The sequence below is a fragment of the Cyprinus carpio genome, chromosome A13, assembly GCF_018340385.1.
Source record: "Cyprinus carpio isolate SPL01 chromosome A13, ASM1834038v1, whole genome shotgun sequence".
Lineage (NCBI taxonomy): Eukaryota > Metazoa > Chordata > Actinopteri > Cypriniformes > Cyprinidae > Cyprinus > Cyprinus carpio.
In genome coordinates, this window is record NC_056584.1 from 9,644,326 (window position 1) to 9,661,676 (window position 17,351).

The window sequence follows — 17,351 nt, forward strand, 5'->3', positions numbered from 1 at the left end:
ATAATTCAGTTTTAAGGAATAGTTAACTCAAAAATGAAAATTTGCTGAAAATTAGTCTTTCTTTAGAGTAGATTTAGAAAAAACTTGCTCTCAATGGGATCCTCTTAAGAGATTGAGTGGCGTCATATGAGAGCTCACAAAAGCTGATATCAACATCACAAGTGACAAACACAACTCCAGTCCATCAATGAATGTCTTCTGAAGTGAAACGTGTGTTTGTAATGAACAAATCCATCAAGACAATTATAACTATGCTTCTGGCTAAAATAAGAGTCCTCTAACCATAATATTGCTTTCTCCAAAAGTCATCTCATCTGAATTTGGAGAGAAATATGCACAAATGTTTACAAGCAAAAACAGTTCTAGAAAAATAAGTTGCTGGATTTTGATGTGAGCGTATAGTATATTTTTAGAAACTCTATCTACAATCTCTTCTGATTAACCTGCCATCCCACATTTAAACACCCTTGATTCTTGCACCCGCTTAGAGTCTTCATAGTGCTTCATCCGGCGCTGCGTGTCCCATCCTGGTCTTTTTTATTTCAATGTAAAATAAAGATATTTCTCTCTCTTTCCAACCGCACCACGTGATGCGCCGTGCTTGAGTGTTCTACCAGGTTACGCATAAAATTATGGAACGTATGGTAACAGACAGACTGGTCTATTTTTTGGAGAAAAGGGAATTAATTGATTCTTATCAAAGTGGATTCAGGAAGTGAAGAGGGACAATGAATCCAGTACTATGCCTGGAAGATGAAATAAGGAAATCCCAGGTTAATAGGGAATCAGTGGTGGCAGTCTTCCTTGACGTTTAGAAAGCATATGATATGATGTGGAAAGAGGGGATGTTGATTAAGCTATATCTTTTGGGAATAGGAGGGAGGGCCTTTAACTGGGTAAAGAATTTCCCGTATGGACGCTCTATTCGGGTGAGAATTGGGAAAGATTTATCTGGTAGTTATATGGTAGAAAATGGACATCTCAGGGTAGTGTTATCAGTCCACTGCTCTTTATCATCATGATAAATGATGTATTTTCAGATAGGGCCTGGGATTGGAAGATCGCTGTTTGCAGATGATGGGAACTTGTGGAAGAGGGGAAGAAACATACAATATACAGTAAGAAAGGTCGAGGAAGCAATAGAACAGGTACAACGATGGTCAATGAGATTTGTTTTAGATTTTCAAAGGAAAAATCTCAAGTGTTTTTCTTTACATGGAGAAAGATAGGGGAAGAGATTAATCTTAAATTATATTGACATGTTCTGGAGAAAGTAGAGTCCTTTAGTAGAGTTTTTGATGCTAGGTTAACATGGGCAAGTCACACAGAGAAAGTTTTAGTAAAGTGTAAAAGAGTATTAAATGTGATGAGGTGTCTAACAGGAGTGGGCTGGGGGGTGAGCAAGCAATCGTTAAGGGAGATATAAGTTGCACTGATTAAGTCTGTTATAGATATAGGTGTATGGCATATAGAGATGCAGCAAGAACTACACTGGCTAAATTGGAAGTAATACCAAGCACTTAGGGTATGTAGTGGAGCTTTTCGGACATCACCTGCAGTGGCATTGCAAGTAAAGATGGGTGAGATGCCTTTACATTTACGGAGGGAACAGTTGGCAGCTAACTATTGGGCAAACCTACAAGGAACATGGTAGGTCCCACCCCACCTGAGTAGTAATGCAGGTTTGCTGGGAGCAAGAAAGGGTTAGAAGTCAGAGTTTTGGATGGGTATGTGGTGCTATTGGTAAAAAAAGACTTGGGTTTAGAGGGTATAGAATTTAGTCCGACAGTTCCGTTGCCAGTCAGAGCACCTTGGTTGTTTGTGGAACTATAGTAGACCTGCAGTTATTAAATAGAAACTTAAAGAGTAGAGTGGAGGTGGATTTATGTAGAGTGTTTTGTAATCATCTGAACGAGGAGTTTAATGTGTATCTGGATATTTACACAGATGGGTCTAAAGATCCTCAATCTGGGCAAACAGGGGCTGCATTTGGAATACCAAAAATAGGAATTAAGGTACAGAAGAGACTGTCTAATCAACTATCTGTATTTACAGTGGAATTGATGGGTATCTGGTTGGCTCTGAAGAAACAAGACCAGATGAAGTTGTAATTTGCTCAGACTCTAGTGCAGTCCTAAAGAGTTTGAAATCATTTAAGTCACAATCAAGACAAGACATGGGGTACTAGAATGTTACACAAGGATTTCTTGCTTGGGGTTTAGTGTAGAATTATGTTAAAGGAAAAGAAATGGTAGATGGTTTGGCAAAACAAGCCAGTAAAAGAGAAGATTTTGAAATATCAATCTCAATAAGTAAAGAAGAAGCTAAAACTAAAATTTGGATGGAAATTATGAAAAAGTGTCAGAGTAGTTGGGATAGAGAGGAGAAAGGGAGACATTATTTATACAGAATACAACAGAAGGTTGGGACAGGGAAGATCACTGGAAGGAATCGAAGGGAAGAAATAATTTTCACTATAGGTTAAGGATTGGACATTTTGGGGTAAATAAATGCTTACATATCTTAGGTAAGCTTATACCAGGAAGATATGAATTTTGTGACAGTATTGAATCTGTTGAACATGTGGTACTTGAATGCCAAAAATATGATCGAGAAAGGATAAAGATGAAAGAAAACGTAAGGAATCCGGGGGTGCCAGGGAATTCACTTAAGCAACTTCTGGGAAAAACTTCAAATGTTATTAGTACTCATTTATTTAGCTTCCTGAAGGACACTGGTATAGCAAATAGAATATAGAATACAATTTTGGAGATCATTATTATTGATTAAAGGGGAGAGTGGAGAAGAGAGTTGGAAGTCTACATTTTAGTTCTAGTTTCTCTCTGTCTAGCGCCGGTTCACACTCCAGTACAGTCGGGGGCGGTAATGCACCATTGAAGTTGGATGCCAACCGCCGTTAAACATCAAGGAAGAAGAAGAACGACGGGTCTATGCGTCCAACCAGTATATAAACGCATGCGTGTGAGCGCGCACTGTGTGTGTGTTTGTATAGGTGGGGAGGAATCTCGAGCGCTACGATAGGAAGGAATGTTAAATCAATTGGAGTTACTTAAGTATTTTATAATTTAGAATAACTTAGTTTCATATATATATAAAAGTATATTCGCTAAAATGTCAAGAAAGAACACCATAGGACCAGGTAAGATTGCTCGGCTTTTTTCGTGACGTCTACCAAACCTTCGCCAGCTCGCCAAACACATGTAGCTTTAATAACAATAGAGAAGACGTGTCGTTTACCAGCGCCTGCTTGGAAATTGTGAAAGGACGCAGAAGTTGTGAAAGAATTAGCCATTTCTTGTTATAGTCACGCCGTCTTATGAGTCTGGTATGTTTTTGTGTTTTTTTTATTGTTACAAACTTTAATAGTATACAAAAGATGAGTCATGCTTTGATGACATATGCAGGATTAAACCACGCAGTTCACTATTTGTGTGTCTGTGTCAATGTAAGCCCTGTTTAAACTTATTTTGTTTAATTATGCTCTTTTACAAAGTCTTGATTTTGTTTTAAGGGTGTACTAGAACAGGCTCTCATACTAGGTTGTTCGAAAAACACTTTATTTTTCATATATTTCACATTATTATAACACTTCTCTCCCAAATCTGGCACGAACGGCTGGAATAGTTCCTGTATCAAATGAAGGCCCGCCTTCTGAAATACGAAATGTGCTGTGATTGGTTAGCTGGGGCAGTGTGTGTTGTGATTGGCTCCACTCGGCGCCTGGTGGGGAAATGTCACGCCCCTTACAATAGCCGCCTGCGAGCTTCAGTGTAAATATTGCCTCGAAATCAAATCAATTTGAGCGCGATTTAAACCCAGATGATTGTAACCACTCTATAAGTTCGTCTGCCTTGGGAAAGCTAGCGTGTCTCAGACATAGAGATATAAAACTCGTTGCCGCCTTTTGTGCAACTCAACCAGATCTCGTCCCATTCGTCCATATGTGTGACGTCACAAATCCCGGAAGATATGCTTTGTAGTCCAAACGAGTCGTTCCTTGTAGTTTTTGAAAAGTGATTTCTGTTAAATAAAATATCTCCTTTTGAATTGGACTTTGAGCTTTGTAACTTTGCAGATCTTTTTTTTTTATGCTCAAACAGCAACATTACAGACTAAGTAAAGTTGAAAAAGTGAAAAAGCATAATAGGACCCCTTTAAAATGTTTTCCCATTGACTCTTTAGAGTACTTCCGGCTGCGTGATGATGAGCGCCTCATGCGGACTCACGTAAGTAATGACGTTTCTGTGAATTAATTTATCAGATATGTAACAGCACTGTTTTAGTTAATCTGGTCTGTGTAGAGCAGGGATAGGCAACTCTGGTCCTGGAGGGCCACTATCCTGCAGAGTTTAGCTTCAGCCCTCATAAAAACTCACCTGCCTGTATCTATCTAGTAATCCCAAAAACACTGATTGCCTTGTTCAGGTGTGTTTAATTAGGGTTGGAGCTAAACTCTGCAGGACAGTGGCCCTCCAGGACCGAAGTTGCTTATCCCTGGTGTAGGTTTTAGTCTTTGATTTCTATTTTCTGTGCTGTCTTTTTTTAGGAGACAATGGTCGATTTTATCAAGGATAGATCTGCAAACCGCAGTTTCTTGGATGCCTTAAGTTTTGGTTATGGGTTTGGTAAGACATGTCTTTATTTCACTGGCACACGCCTAATATTGTGCCTGTTCTAGTGCTCTAAAGTTTTACGTGAACTTTGTTTGTGTTCTCTGATTCAGCAACACAGATTGAAATATTAAAGTATTACAGGTTGCATGATTTATGAACTTTTCTTTGGATATTGGAGTTCCTATGCCAGAGATCTCCAACCCTGCTCGTGGAGAGTTACCGTCCTGCAGACTTCAGTTAAAACCCTGCTCCAACACACCTGTCTGTAATTATCAAGTAGCCCTGAACACCTTGATTAGCTGCTTCAGGTGTGTTTGATTAGGGTTGGAGCTGAACTCTGTAGGACGGTAGCTCTCCAGGAGCAAGGTTGGAGACCACTGTCCTATGCTATTAATAAAGTTCTTATAATTCAATTTTAAGGAATAGTTAACTCAAAAATGAAAATTTGTTTTTCTTCAGAGTAGATTTAGAAAAAAATTAGTTAAGCTTGCTCTCGATGGGATCCTCTTAATAGATTGAGTGGCGTCAGATGAGAGCTCACAAAATCTGACACAAGTGACAAACACAACTCAGTCCATCAATGAATGTCTTCTGAAGTGAAATGTTGTGTGTTTGTAATGAACAAATCCATCAAGACAATTATAACTATGCTTCTGGCTAAAATAAGAGTCCTCTATCCATAATATTGCTTTCTCCTGTGAAAAAGCATTCTCATCTGAATTTGGAGAGAAATATGCACTGTTTACAAGCAAAAACAGTTCTAGACAAATCTTGCTGGATTTTGATGTGAGTGTATAGTAAATTTTTAGAAACTCTATCTACAATCTCTTCTGATTAACCTGCCAACAGTTTGGCACCAGACTGAGGTTGGCACATGAACTAATACAATAGTAAGTAAACTGTTAATCATTGGACATGTACCAGGCTCTCTTACTGTATGAGGATATTATGTCTACATAAGTTATTTTTGTATTTTATTTATATATATATATATATATATATATATATATATATATATATATATATATATATATATATATATATATATATATAGGGCTGTGCAAAAAATCGAATACGATTTTCATGCGCGTCTCTTCAGTAAAGACGCTCCTGTGATTAGTAGTATATCTCCAGCACGTGCGTTCAGATCACGGTTGCCAGGTTTTCACAACAAATCCTGCCCAGTTGCTTCTCAAAACTAGTCCAAAACTAGCCCAATCGCGTTTCCAGGAGGTTCCCCGATAAAAATTGCATCCCGGGGTTAAAATAAGTTTTTTGGCAGGGTTGCTCTGGTAATATTCACATTTTAGGGGCTAAATATCACGTTATTGGTATTGGGGTCGCTTCAACACGCGGACATGAAAAACAACCGCAGACTTGGCAACACTGGTTGGCATTTACTACACAGAGCCGTAATTCACTGACAATCTACACAAAATCGATTTTAAAATCGCAGGCGATTCTTTGTCGATTTTGAAAGCGATTTTGTGTAGCTTGTCGGTGGACTACGGCTCTGTGTAGTAAATGCCAACCAGTGTTGCCAAGTCTGCGGTTGTTTTTCATGTCTGCGGGTTGAAGCGTCACAGGAGCGTCTTTACTGAAGAGATGCGCATGAAAATCGTATTCGATTTTTTTTTGCACAGCCCTTATGTGTGTATATATGTATATGTATGTATATGTATGTGTATATATGTATGTATATGTATGTGTATATATATATGTATGTGTGTGTATATATATATGTATGTGTGTGTATATATATATGTATGTGTGTATGTGTGTATGTATGTATGTATGTATATATATGTGTATATATATGTATGTGTATATGTGTATATATATATATATATATATGTGTATATATATATGTATGTGTATATATGTAAATGTATTATGTATGTGTGTTAGGGATGGAAAGATTCCCCCTGCATCGGCATAAAAAGTTCCGGTGTGCATCAGATACAAGTTCATGATGCATCATTTCTAACATTTGCATCTGTAAAAAACGATTATTATTGATTTAGGTTTTTATGATAGCAGTAACTGTAAAGGGACTATTGTGATGGGTAAATCAGATGTAAGCTAATACAGTCCTAATTACTAAGCTTAAATGAGTTAATTTGTGTTTCTTATACCAGTTAAAATAGTCATTTTCTTTATTATTTATTTTCATTTTTAATTCAGTGATTTTAACTTTTAATTTAGTTATTTTAATGCTTTAAAGAGCAATTTTAGATTGTAATGTTCTGCTATCTGCTCTGCAAACTATAAAAGGTACAGCTGTCATAAAACCAGAGAGAGAAAGGCTGCATGGCTATAAATAAAAAAAAAAGTTTGGTCTAGCTTGATCTAGGCCTTTAAGTTTTTCCGGAACCAAATCATTTGACAGTGAGTCAGACTTACTGAAATAAGCCTTATGAAACAGACCTCGAGGTATTAGAAGTAATCCTGTTTTTTCCATTGCATCATATTGCATTGTGTTGAATCACAATCGGATCGCACTGCATCATAACGGGTGAATCGCATCGGTAGCTGCTTCATATGTATATTTAATGTATCGTATCATTGGCTATGCATCGAGATGCATATCGTATCAGCCTCTGTCATGGAGATGCACATCTCTAATGTGTGTGTGTAACCATAAAGAATATATTTAAAGATAAACTAATTGTGAGTGCTACCATTAAAAAGAAATCAACAGGATAGGGAAATACTTGTGGAGACAGATTGAGGATGAGCCAAAAAAGAAAAGGAGAACTTTTGTGATTGAGGCCATTGGTTATGAACTGAATAAGAGAAAAGCTGCATTTGAGATTATTAGAGGCTCTGCAGGCATCTTAGCTTTGTTGTCTTAACCAATAACGTGTGATTTTTGGCATATGGAACTCCTTGACAGGGAAGTCGTGGCCTAGTGGTTAGAGCGTTTGACTCCTAACCCTAAGGTTGTGGGTTCGAGTCTCGGGCCGGCAATACCATGACTTAGGTGCCCTTGAGCAAGGCACCGAACCCCCAACTGCTCCCAGGGCGCCGCAGCATAAATGGCTGCCCACTGCTCCGGGTGTGTTTACGGTGTGTGTGTGTTCACTGCTGTGTGTGTGTACTTTGGATGGGTTAAATGCAGAGCACCAATTCTAAGTATGGGTTACCATACTTGGCTGTATGTCACGTCACTTTCACGTTGACTTGAGATTTTTGAAAGAAAAAATATGTTCTACAACAAGAGGATATGGAGTTTTTTTTTTTTTTTTTTAACTGGAGGAAGCCTTATTATGGATTATTGACTCAATGTATTTGTTTCTTACAAACATGTAAGCTTTTCTGTTCCCAAGATGTTAATTGATGGACTAGAGTTGAGTGGATTATTGTGATGTATTCTGACGGCACCCATTCACTGCAGAGGATCAAACTGGTGAGCAAATGATGTAATGCTAAATTTCATGAAATCAAAGAAACAAACTCATCTACATTTTGAATGGACTGAGGGTTAGTAGATTTTCAGCTTTTTTATTTTTGGGTGAACTGCTTCAAGGTAAAAGATAATAACTGGAACACAATATAATATTTGCAGTTAAGTTTTTGTGATATTTTTATTACAGTTCCGGAATTGGACCGCTTTGCAGCTCAGTTTACAGGGTATGAAGGTTCATCTAATGAGGATTCTTATGATTATGATTATGACGACAACAAGTATGCCATCGTTATAAACAATAGAAACTATTCTCACAACTTCCTTGAAAGAGGTCTGCCAAAACCATCCAAACACACATCAGCTGAGGTTTGCGTCAAACACCTGTGATTCAATCATTATTTTTTTATACGATTTTTTTAGTTATGTAACTTTATTTTAGGAAGCAGAAAGAAATGCAAAAGAGTTAGTGGATGAAGAAGAAAAACTTAAGAAAAAGGCAGAGAAGAAAAAACAGAAAAAGATGGTGAGTGCATACAGTAAAGTCTTTTTATCTGAAAACCATAAAGTATGAATATTTTTGTAACACTATATTTTTCTGAACTATAATAGAGACAGAAGGAGAGACGTCGGCTGGAAAAATTAGAGAAGGAGAATGCAAATAAAGAAAAAAATAAACCGGTGAGGAAAATTATTTTTTATTTTTTGTAACTGCCATGTTAGATGGTTTAAGTATTAGTCCATCGTTTTGTGCTTGTCTCACTGAAATGACACAGACTTTATTTGATCTTGGAGTCTAAATGTTTTTGTTTCTTTCTTTGGTTTAAGGCACAAGTTGACCCAGGACCAGAAAAGATTAAACATGCAGATAAAGATGAAAATAAAGTTAAAAACAAAAATTGTACATCTGTGCCTCCTGGTCCTCGGCGCCCCTCAGCACCTGTGCAGAGCAGTGATAGCAGTAATGAAGATGACGAAGACGATGAAGAGGAAGACTCCGCTATGGATCCAGAGGTTAGTTTGAGTCTTCAAAGCTTCTGCGATATGACCCTTAATATCCCTTGTCATTCACAAAATTGCTTTCTAGATAAACATTTCTAGATGTTCTCTGATTTTCATGACTTTATTATGTGTGTCTTAGGAGCTTGACATGAATAGCTGCTTTGTGTCAAATGCAGCCTCTATTGCCAAACGCAAACTTGAACAAAAACCCAGAAATGACAAGAAACATGCTCAAGCAAACTCAAACAAATCGTGTGGGTCTGAGGAGAAAGAAAGCACTCTGCCACAAAAACAGGTTTGTAGAGAGACTCATTACTTTCTTGATATGAGACACTGGGTGCGCAGAAATCAGTCATACTGCCTAGTGGTTCAGTGTCGAAGCAGCGTTTTTTACTGCCACTATATATATATATATATGTGTGTGTGTGTGTGTGTGTGTGTGTGTGTGTGTGTCTGTGTATATGTGTGTGTATATGTGTGTGTGTGTGTGTGTATGTATGTATATATGTGTGTGTGTGTATGTATATGTGGTATATATATGTGTATATATATTTTTTATTTATTATTATTCATGTACAGTATTTTAGAGAAACTGTAGGCAAAACTAGAACATTATAAGGTTATGTAAGATCACTCTTCTCAGTGATTATACAGTACATGTATCAGTCTCTATTTGCATGTTGTTGAAAGCACGAGTCTTTAAAAAAACAAAACAAAAAGCTAGCAGAATGCTACAATTAGGTAAAAGTTAGATTAATAAAACCACTATTGCAGGTGTACAGGGAAAATTCCAAAAAGAAGGAAGAGGAGGAAAACAGCTACAATGAGATCATTGTTTTAAACTGTCTAAAGGTTAGATGATCAGATGTTCTGCAGGCATCTCTGCTTTGTTGTAGACAGTCTACTCTCTATTTAAAAAAAAAATCAGAGTTAGGAAGTTCCAGATGCCAAAATGGGAGTTTATTGGTCAAGACATCAAAGTATGCCACAGTTAAAAACATGCCAGAAGATTATTGAAAAACGTTGTGGTAGGAGTATTAAGGAAATCTGAAAAATAAACGGGAGGAAAGCACTTAACTGCGATCACTGGTTAAGAATTGTATGAAAGTGAGAGTTTCAAGTGTGATTGTAGGATATTCTACAGGCCTTTTGGGTTTGTTGTCTGGATAAACTCTGAATTTTGGCACCAACTTCTTGCCCTGAGAGATGTTTTGCAAAAGAGTGAAGACTTGCTACAACACCTCTTTCTTTGTTCTCAAAGGTATTGCTTAACACAGTGTGTTCACAGCAAGCAGCCAGGCTGCAATAGTGCAGATTTTCACAAGCTGATTATGAAATTAAAGTTGAATAGAATGATTACTTTTTTCTTTTTTGATGAATTTACAACTTCTGACATACATTAAAACATTTGTCAATAATGCAGAAAATTCTCATCCACATGGAACTTCGTCTTGCAAGTTAGCCTTTTTATTGAAGTCATATCTGCAATCGTGTGCTAAATAAAGGCATGTGTCAGTAAACAGGATATTCACACAATCAGTTTGGATTTGAAACTTTTAGCATTTATTTCTGAAGGATCATGTGACACTGAAGACTGGAGTAATGGTTGCTGAAAATTCAGCTTTACCATGACAGGAGTAAATTACTTTTTAAATCAAATAGAACATTTTATTTTAAACCGTATTAATATTTAACAATAGTATTGTCTTACATTATTTTTGATCAAATAAATGCAGCTTGGTGAGCATAAGAGACTTCTTTCAAAAACATTTGAATAGCAGTGTAATATTCTTACAGAAGTATCTTTATAAAAGCATGAGCCATTTTTGTGGAAGCAACAATTTCTTGATATACTCGTTATTTACATTTAAAATTCTCTCATTCCTGTAGATTGATAACAAGGAGGTGCAGAAGTCAGAGGAGACAGTCAATGCAAATTACTTTATTACAAGAAGCGTGGAGCTGGCAGGTGTGTGAGAGGAGTTTTTCTGTAAAAATTTAGTCATGAAATGTCTTTCTAATTGCATCTTCTCTTCTATAGTTATAGGTAATGAGTATGCCGCCTCAGGACACCTGGAAATGGCTGTGAAATATTTTACAGATGCTATAAAACATAACCCTAAAGAGTATAAGTAAGAGTCCATGTTGACCATTTTAATCAGAAACACAACTTTTGAATAATCTAGTTAGAGCAAGGCTTTGTATAGGTTTGACATTAATGTGTTTGTGTTTGTCGATGGTACAGGTTATTTGGAAATCGCTCTTACTGCTATGAAAAGATGCTGCAGTATGAGAAAGCTTTAAATGATGCTGATATTGCTCTTTCTATGAACCCCAAATGGATTAAAGGGCTTTACAGAAAAGGCAAAGCGCTTGTTGGGCTGAAGGTATTACTTCAGTCTTTTGCCAGTGTCATCCATCATTTAGAGTACAGACTCGTCCACAAATGACCCGCTGATATTATATTCTCAAACAATCATGTTTCCCATTCTGTCAGAGATACTATGAAGCCAGAGTTACATATAATGAAGTGTTAAAACTGGACAGCACATGTAAGGACGCAGCTGAGGAGATGATGAGGGTGCAGCTCATGCAGCTTATGGTGAGAGGAGCACTGAATGGACCGCACATTGTATTAGTGCTGATGCTGCTTGAATATTGCCAGCAGCTGCATACTGGCTTTATTATGTTTTTTTGTTGTAAATTTGTTGTTTGTTAATGGTTTGGTTCTTGTTGTTTTATTGTTGTTTAATGGGATTCACTAAAGAGCAGAGTTCAAACGCCCTTATTCTTCATGGTACTGTAGAAAAAGCCTTAGAAAGTCTCTCTGGGCTGTCAGGTATGATAATACATGTACACATCAAGGGCAGAAATTAACATTTCCATTAAGGGGCAATATTTGCCCCCGGAAGTGAATTCCTGGGGTGTTTTTAACTTTGACTAAGGGCAATTTTTACAATTGCCTTAGTGTTTTTAAGTCAAAATTTGTACGTTTATGTATTTAATATGCAAGCTTAAAATCAGAATTGTGATACATAAACTGATGTATCATTTTTATACTGACCTAAACGTCTCTGATTGGCCATCACATTAATACACTCAACAGATTTTATAACTGGTTATAATGCTTAATGCTGCGTTAAAGATCTTTGATCAGTGTGAGCAGATTTAAACGTGATTCCACAATCAACACTTTAATCGTGACAGTCATAAATGTTTTGATTTAAATGTGCAGGGCCATGTTTTGCCTCCATATCTTGTTTGTTCCTTCCTAGTGTCTAGTTGTTGGTGTCTTCCATTGAGGTTGCATGTAGCTAACTCTCATTCTGTGCAGGTCTAAACCCTGTCCTAGTGCCCGGAGAACGCGAGTTTATGTCTGTAGAGCAAAACGCACAACCTCCAGCTAAATTCCCCCTCACACCTCTTCCTCAGAATCAGCCTCGACCCAGTATGCCAACCGCTGCTCCAGTTCATCATCATCATCATCCTCCGTAAGACACACATACAGTCATTTGTGAAACAACCTTCATCTTAAAATTGCCTGAATCTGGATGTCTTTCTTCCGTAAACAGAGAGCTTTTTCCCATCTGGGTCGGAAATCTGGTGCCTTCTATAACAGGGCAAAAGCTTTATGACTTATTCAGTTCGTAAGTGACCTTATTTGTTTTGCAAACATCTTTTAGCCAGTAAAATGCTTTATTCAGCATTGATGTGATGGAGCACATTTTAAGTGATATTAATTTATCTTTATCAAACAGTGTTGGGCATGTCCATAGTGTAAGAGTGTTACAGATGAGACACTGTGCATTTGTTAACTTCACCACGAAGGAGGACTGTGAGAAAGCCATAAATTATTTACATGTGAGTGTTTGCTCTGTTGCTTTGTTCAGTGGAATGTAGGATATGCAGATGTCTATATAGCTGCTTATAATATGTCTAACACTTCTCAAGTGATCTCATTGGTTGGGGTTTTGACCCATGTTTCTGGTTAAATTAAGATCTCTGATGAGCTTCTCAAGTGGAAAAACAACAGTCTGTATGTTTGTTATTGTGATTGCAGGGTTATGCCATTGATGGGACACCACTAGTGGTGCGTTATCCAGATAGGATTCACACACATCTTGGAGTGTCCAGAGGTGCATCTACAGAGTCCTCAGGGAAGAATGGGTGAGTGAACGCACTGTTTCTGCATTCTGTTTTTATATGTTGCACATGAGCACATATCACTGTGTTTAGGTTAGAAATACAACATTTGATTTGAGCTATATGATCAGAATGAGCTACTTTAACTTAACGGAATAGTTCACCCAAATGTGAAAATTTGCTGAAAATGTATTCGCCCTCAGGCCATCCAAGATGTAGATTTCTGTTTCTTCATTGAAGCAGATTTGGAGAAATTTAGCATTACATCAGTTTTCTCACCAGTGAATCCTCTTCAGTAAATGGGTGCCATCAGAATGATATTTCAAATAGCTGATAAAAACATCAGAATAATCCACAAGGAATCCAAATGACTCCAGTGGAAATGCTCTATATACTGCTAATGTACATTCACATAAAGTAGATAGTTACTTTTACAAATTACTTAACAAATACTTTACGCCACTGTGGATTGTGATGCGTTTATTCAGCTGTTTGGACTCTCATTCTGATGGCACCCATTCACTCCATTGGTGACATAATGCTAAATTTCTTCAAATCTGTTCCGACAAACTAATCTACATATTGGACAAGCTGAGGATAAGTAAATTTTCATCAAATTAAAATTTTGGATGAACTATTACTTGAGTGAAGTTGATATGGAGTAATATTATAACAATTTTATTGTGTAGCTTAAAGGGGTCATATGATGCGATTTAAAGTTTTCCTTTCTCAAGCTGTTTGTGAATAGAAAAATACATAAGTTTTAAAGACTAAAGTCTCAAACCCGAAGAGACATTCTTCATAAAAGTCAAGTCAACCATGCCCTCCTAAAACACCACATTTAAACATGCCCCCACATCTCTACGTCACTGTGTGGGAAGATTTGCATTTCGCCACCAAAATGTTCACACAAAGAAAGAAGGTGTGCTCCTAAAACACCACATTTAAACATGCCCCCACATCTCTACGTCTTTCGTTATGAAAGCCAAACTACTTTGTTTGATCTTCCAAAAGAGGATACAACTAGAAATCAGTGGTCATAACAATACTCCACCCCAAAATTAAAATGTTGTCATTAATCACTTACCCCGATGTCGTTCCAAACCTGTAAAAGCTTTGTTCGTCTTCGGAACACAATTTAAGTGTATCCTCTTCTGTATCATCCACGCCACAAGGATGAAGTTTTATTTCAAATAAAAGCTAAATACACGTAGAAACAGCTCATCCTTGTGGTGCGGATGATACAGAAGAGCATACACAGCATACGGTGATATGAAGAGACACAGAGGAGACTGCTGACAAAGGAATTGTTGAATAAAAGTTGTTGTTGTTTTTGTTTTCTTCACTTACAAAAAGTGTTCCTGTTGTCACATATAACCCAGAATGCACGTCTGATGGCAGATGGAGTATTCTGACGATGACTTTCATACTTTTATGGACCTTGACACTGTTATGTACTTGGCAGTCTATGGGACAGTCACAGACCTCCCAGTGTTCATCCAAAATATCTTAAATTGTGTTCCGAAGTCAAACAAAGCGTTTACGGGTTTGGAACGACATGGGGGTAAGTAAATAATGACAACATTTTCATTTTGGGGTGGAGTATCCCTTTAAGTTGTTTACAACACTGTTCCAGAACAGTTTAACCCAAATGTTGTTTGTCGTTTCTCCGATCACAAATGCAGAAATGGTTTTGTTTACACAGCGCGATATGCAACACGTAAAAAGACAGTATAAGTTATTATAATCAGTAAATATGTCCCCACTGGATGCAACAAATGCCTCGTTTGTAATGGGAATAATTGGTTTTGTCTCATCGTGCCAGGACACGGCATCACAGTATGGTAAGGGTGGTAACATTTCCATCACACACTTGAGGTATTCGGCCAATCACAACATGCTGGATAACTGGCCAATCAGCGTACACCTCGCTTTTCAGAATGATGAGCTTTGTAAAAATCGACACGTTTCAGAAAGGTGGGGCATAGAGGCGAAATAATAATGTACAATATGTGGAATATTTTTTTTTTTTTTTTAAACCGCATAAACACATTGCATTACACCAAATACACAAAATGTTATTTTTTTTTAGCAATGTCATATGTTTTAATGGTAATTGATCATTTTTTTTTTGTCTTTGCTTTTTTTCTTTAGCAAACAGCCTGATGAATGTTATTTTTGGAGGACAATTGGCTGCATTAAGAATGATCGCTGCAGTTACAAGCATATACCAGAAAACAAGGGCATTGACCGAAATAAATCACACCCCTGATTCCCAGCACGCAGACAGGGATTTAACCATCTTAATCACTGTAATTAGTTGGATACACAGTAAGAATTTCACATGCATAAAACAGCAGCTTGGGACTTTGGTGTTTGATTTGTCATTCATCTAAGTGTTTTCTAATTTCGGTTTTAAAATGGTCTTAATCTCAGTCTGTATACAAGTTGAAGAGAGTTTTGATTTTGGACAACAGGTATGATGGCTGCTTTTGAATAAACTTTTTTTTTTTTGGTCCCACAGAATGATACATTCCATTTTACTAAGTCATTTATTGGTTTTAATGTTTTTCAAGACAGTGACTTGAAGGTTTATATTTAAGGCTGTCAAAAGTTTTTCATGAATGGTCATTGCAGATGTTTTTTTTTTTTTTTTTTAAACTATTGAAAAATATTTGCCTTCTGACACTACTATCTGAGGGATTTTAAACCATAAGTATTGTTACATTGAGAAGTTTTATTTGGAATTATCTGCAGGTTTTAACCTGCTTCTGTAAATGCTGAAATGTCACAAGTTAAAAAAAAAATGTAATGTCAATACCCCTGATGTCCTGTGCCACTTCTGCTGTAGAGATGATCTGCAGTAGACTGTATTATACCATCTTAAGGAAAAAAGTCATTTTTGATGTAATTGATATACCTGTAAAGCAATGCAGAAAGACTCTCTATTACAATAAAAGGTGCCCTGAAAAATGGTGAAAATCTTTTTTTTTTTTTTTATTATTGTTTTGTTTATTTAACATGTTACCTTGTTTGTCATTTCAGTGCAATCACAAACAAGTCAAATGTTCTGAAGATAAAACTAAAATAAGAAAAGCCATTCACATTCAATACAGAATACCTTTTACATACTTTACAGCCTTATATGATTTATTAAAAAAATAATTTTCGGCATTCATGAATTTGCCATTAACAATTCTGAAGTTACTTAATTATTGAGTACAAAACTCAGTGGTTTTAGTCTTACTGTTACTTACTGTGTATACTGTTTTGTTTTTAATGCATCTCTCTCTCTCTCACACACACACACTGTTCTAAGTTCGGGTCCCATCATATATTAATTCACATGATGTATTTTAAGTACTAATGTAAAAATGCTTAATTATTTCCACAGATGTATCGATGACTGCCAGTGATGCAGTGGACAGCTGTGAGGGTGATTAGATCCATATGCCCCTGATCTTGCTGAAAGTCACCTGCTGTAATAGTTATTTTTATGAACCTTTACAATGTCACCTGACATTACCTGCTGTGCATAGTTTTTTTTTTTTTATCTTAATTTGATCTTTTTTTTATCTTTAATCTCTGATTTGAAGGAATAAGTCATGTCAAGTTTGCGAGTTAATTCCATCTTAGTTTATTACATATGGAAATTAAATGGTGAAATTTTACAGGATGGTCAGTAGAAGGTGTCTCTTGCTTCCTGAAAACAACAAACACTGATCAACAAATCACAAATGATTTTATACAACTTATATTAAATTTTTCATGTTCTAAAACACAAATCACAGTCTGTCTCTTGTTTAACACAACTGATTTAAAACAACTTATTTAAAATAGTTCCAGTCTTCACCCACACCCCTCTACATCCCACCCCAATTACCTAATATCCTATCCTTAACTCTAATTATTCTCATTCCTGCTTATTTACTAAGCTGCAAGGATCTTGTGGAAAGCAGTAGGTAGCCTGCCTGAAACTCATCTGACACGAGGAAGCATATACTTAAAATAAAAGGTTTTTAGTCTAGCTACAGTCTTGGCACAGAATTGCTCATTGTATGGGGCATGTAGCAGAACTTGCTGTGATGGAACCCAGATAAGCAGCTTACAGGACCTCAGCCCTGTACAGAACAGAACATAAACTTAAAAGAAATTTCAAAACTTTC

The 17,351-nt window shown here is 36.7% G+C and overlaps 1 protein-coding gene across 1 annotated transcript; it reads left to right on the top strand.

The window, feature by feature from the left end:
* Nucleotides 1-2,980: 2,980 nt before the first annotated feature.
* Nucleotides 2,981-16,167, top strand: LOC109082151 (nucleolin-like). The gene is made up of 18 exons (XM_042768689.1): nucleotides 2,981-3,160; nucleotides 4,204-4,247; nucleotides 4,568-4,646; nucleotides 8,231-8,409; nucleotides 8,483-8,566; nucleotides 8,653-8,721; nucleotides 8,869-9,054; nucleotides 9,182-9,337; nucleotides 10,933-11,011; nucleotides 11,084-11,174; nucleotides 11,288-11,429; nucleotides 11,540-11,645; nucleotides 11,792-11,881; nucleotides 12,377-12,533; nucleotides 12,615-12,689; nucleotides 12,801-12,903; nucleotides 13,103-13,209; nucleotides 15,340-16,167. Exons 1-18 carry the CDS (start codon nucleotides 3,133-3,135, stop codon nucleotides 15,455-15,457), a joined length of 1,893 nt encoding a protein of 630 aa, XP_042624623.1. The 5' UTR covers nucleotides 2,981-3,132; the 3' UTR covers nucleotides 15,458-16,167.
* The last annotated feature ends 1,184 nt before the right edge of the window (nucleotides 16,168-17,351 follow it).

Bases quoted from the DNA above. Each gene is read 5' to 3' on its own strand.
- LOC109082151 (XM_042768689.1), top strand. From the start codon at position 3,133: ATGTCAAGAAAGAACACCATAGGACCAG. The intron at 4,647-8,230 runs GTAAGACATGTC...TTTTTATTACAG, and splicing joins AAGTTTTGGTTATGGGTTTG to TTCCGGAATTGGACCGCTTT. The intron at 8,567-8,652 runs GTGAGTGCATAC...GAACTATAATAG, and splicing joins AGAAAAAACAGAAAAAGATG to AGACAGAAGGAGAGACGTCG.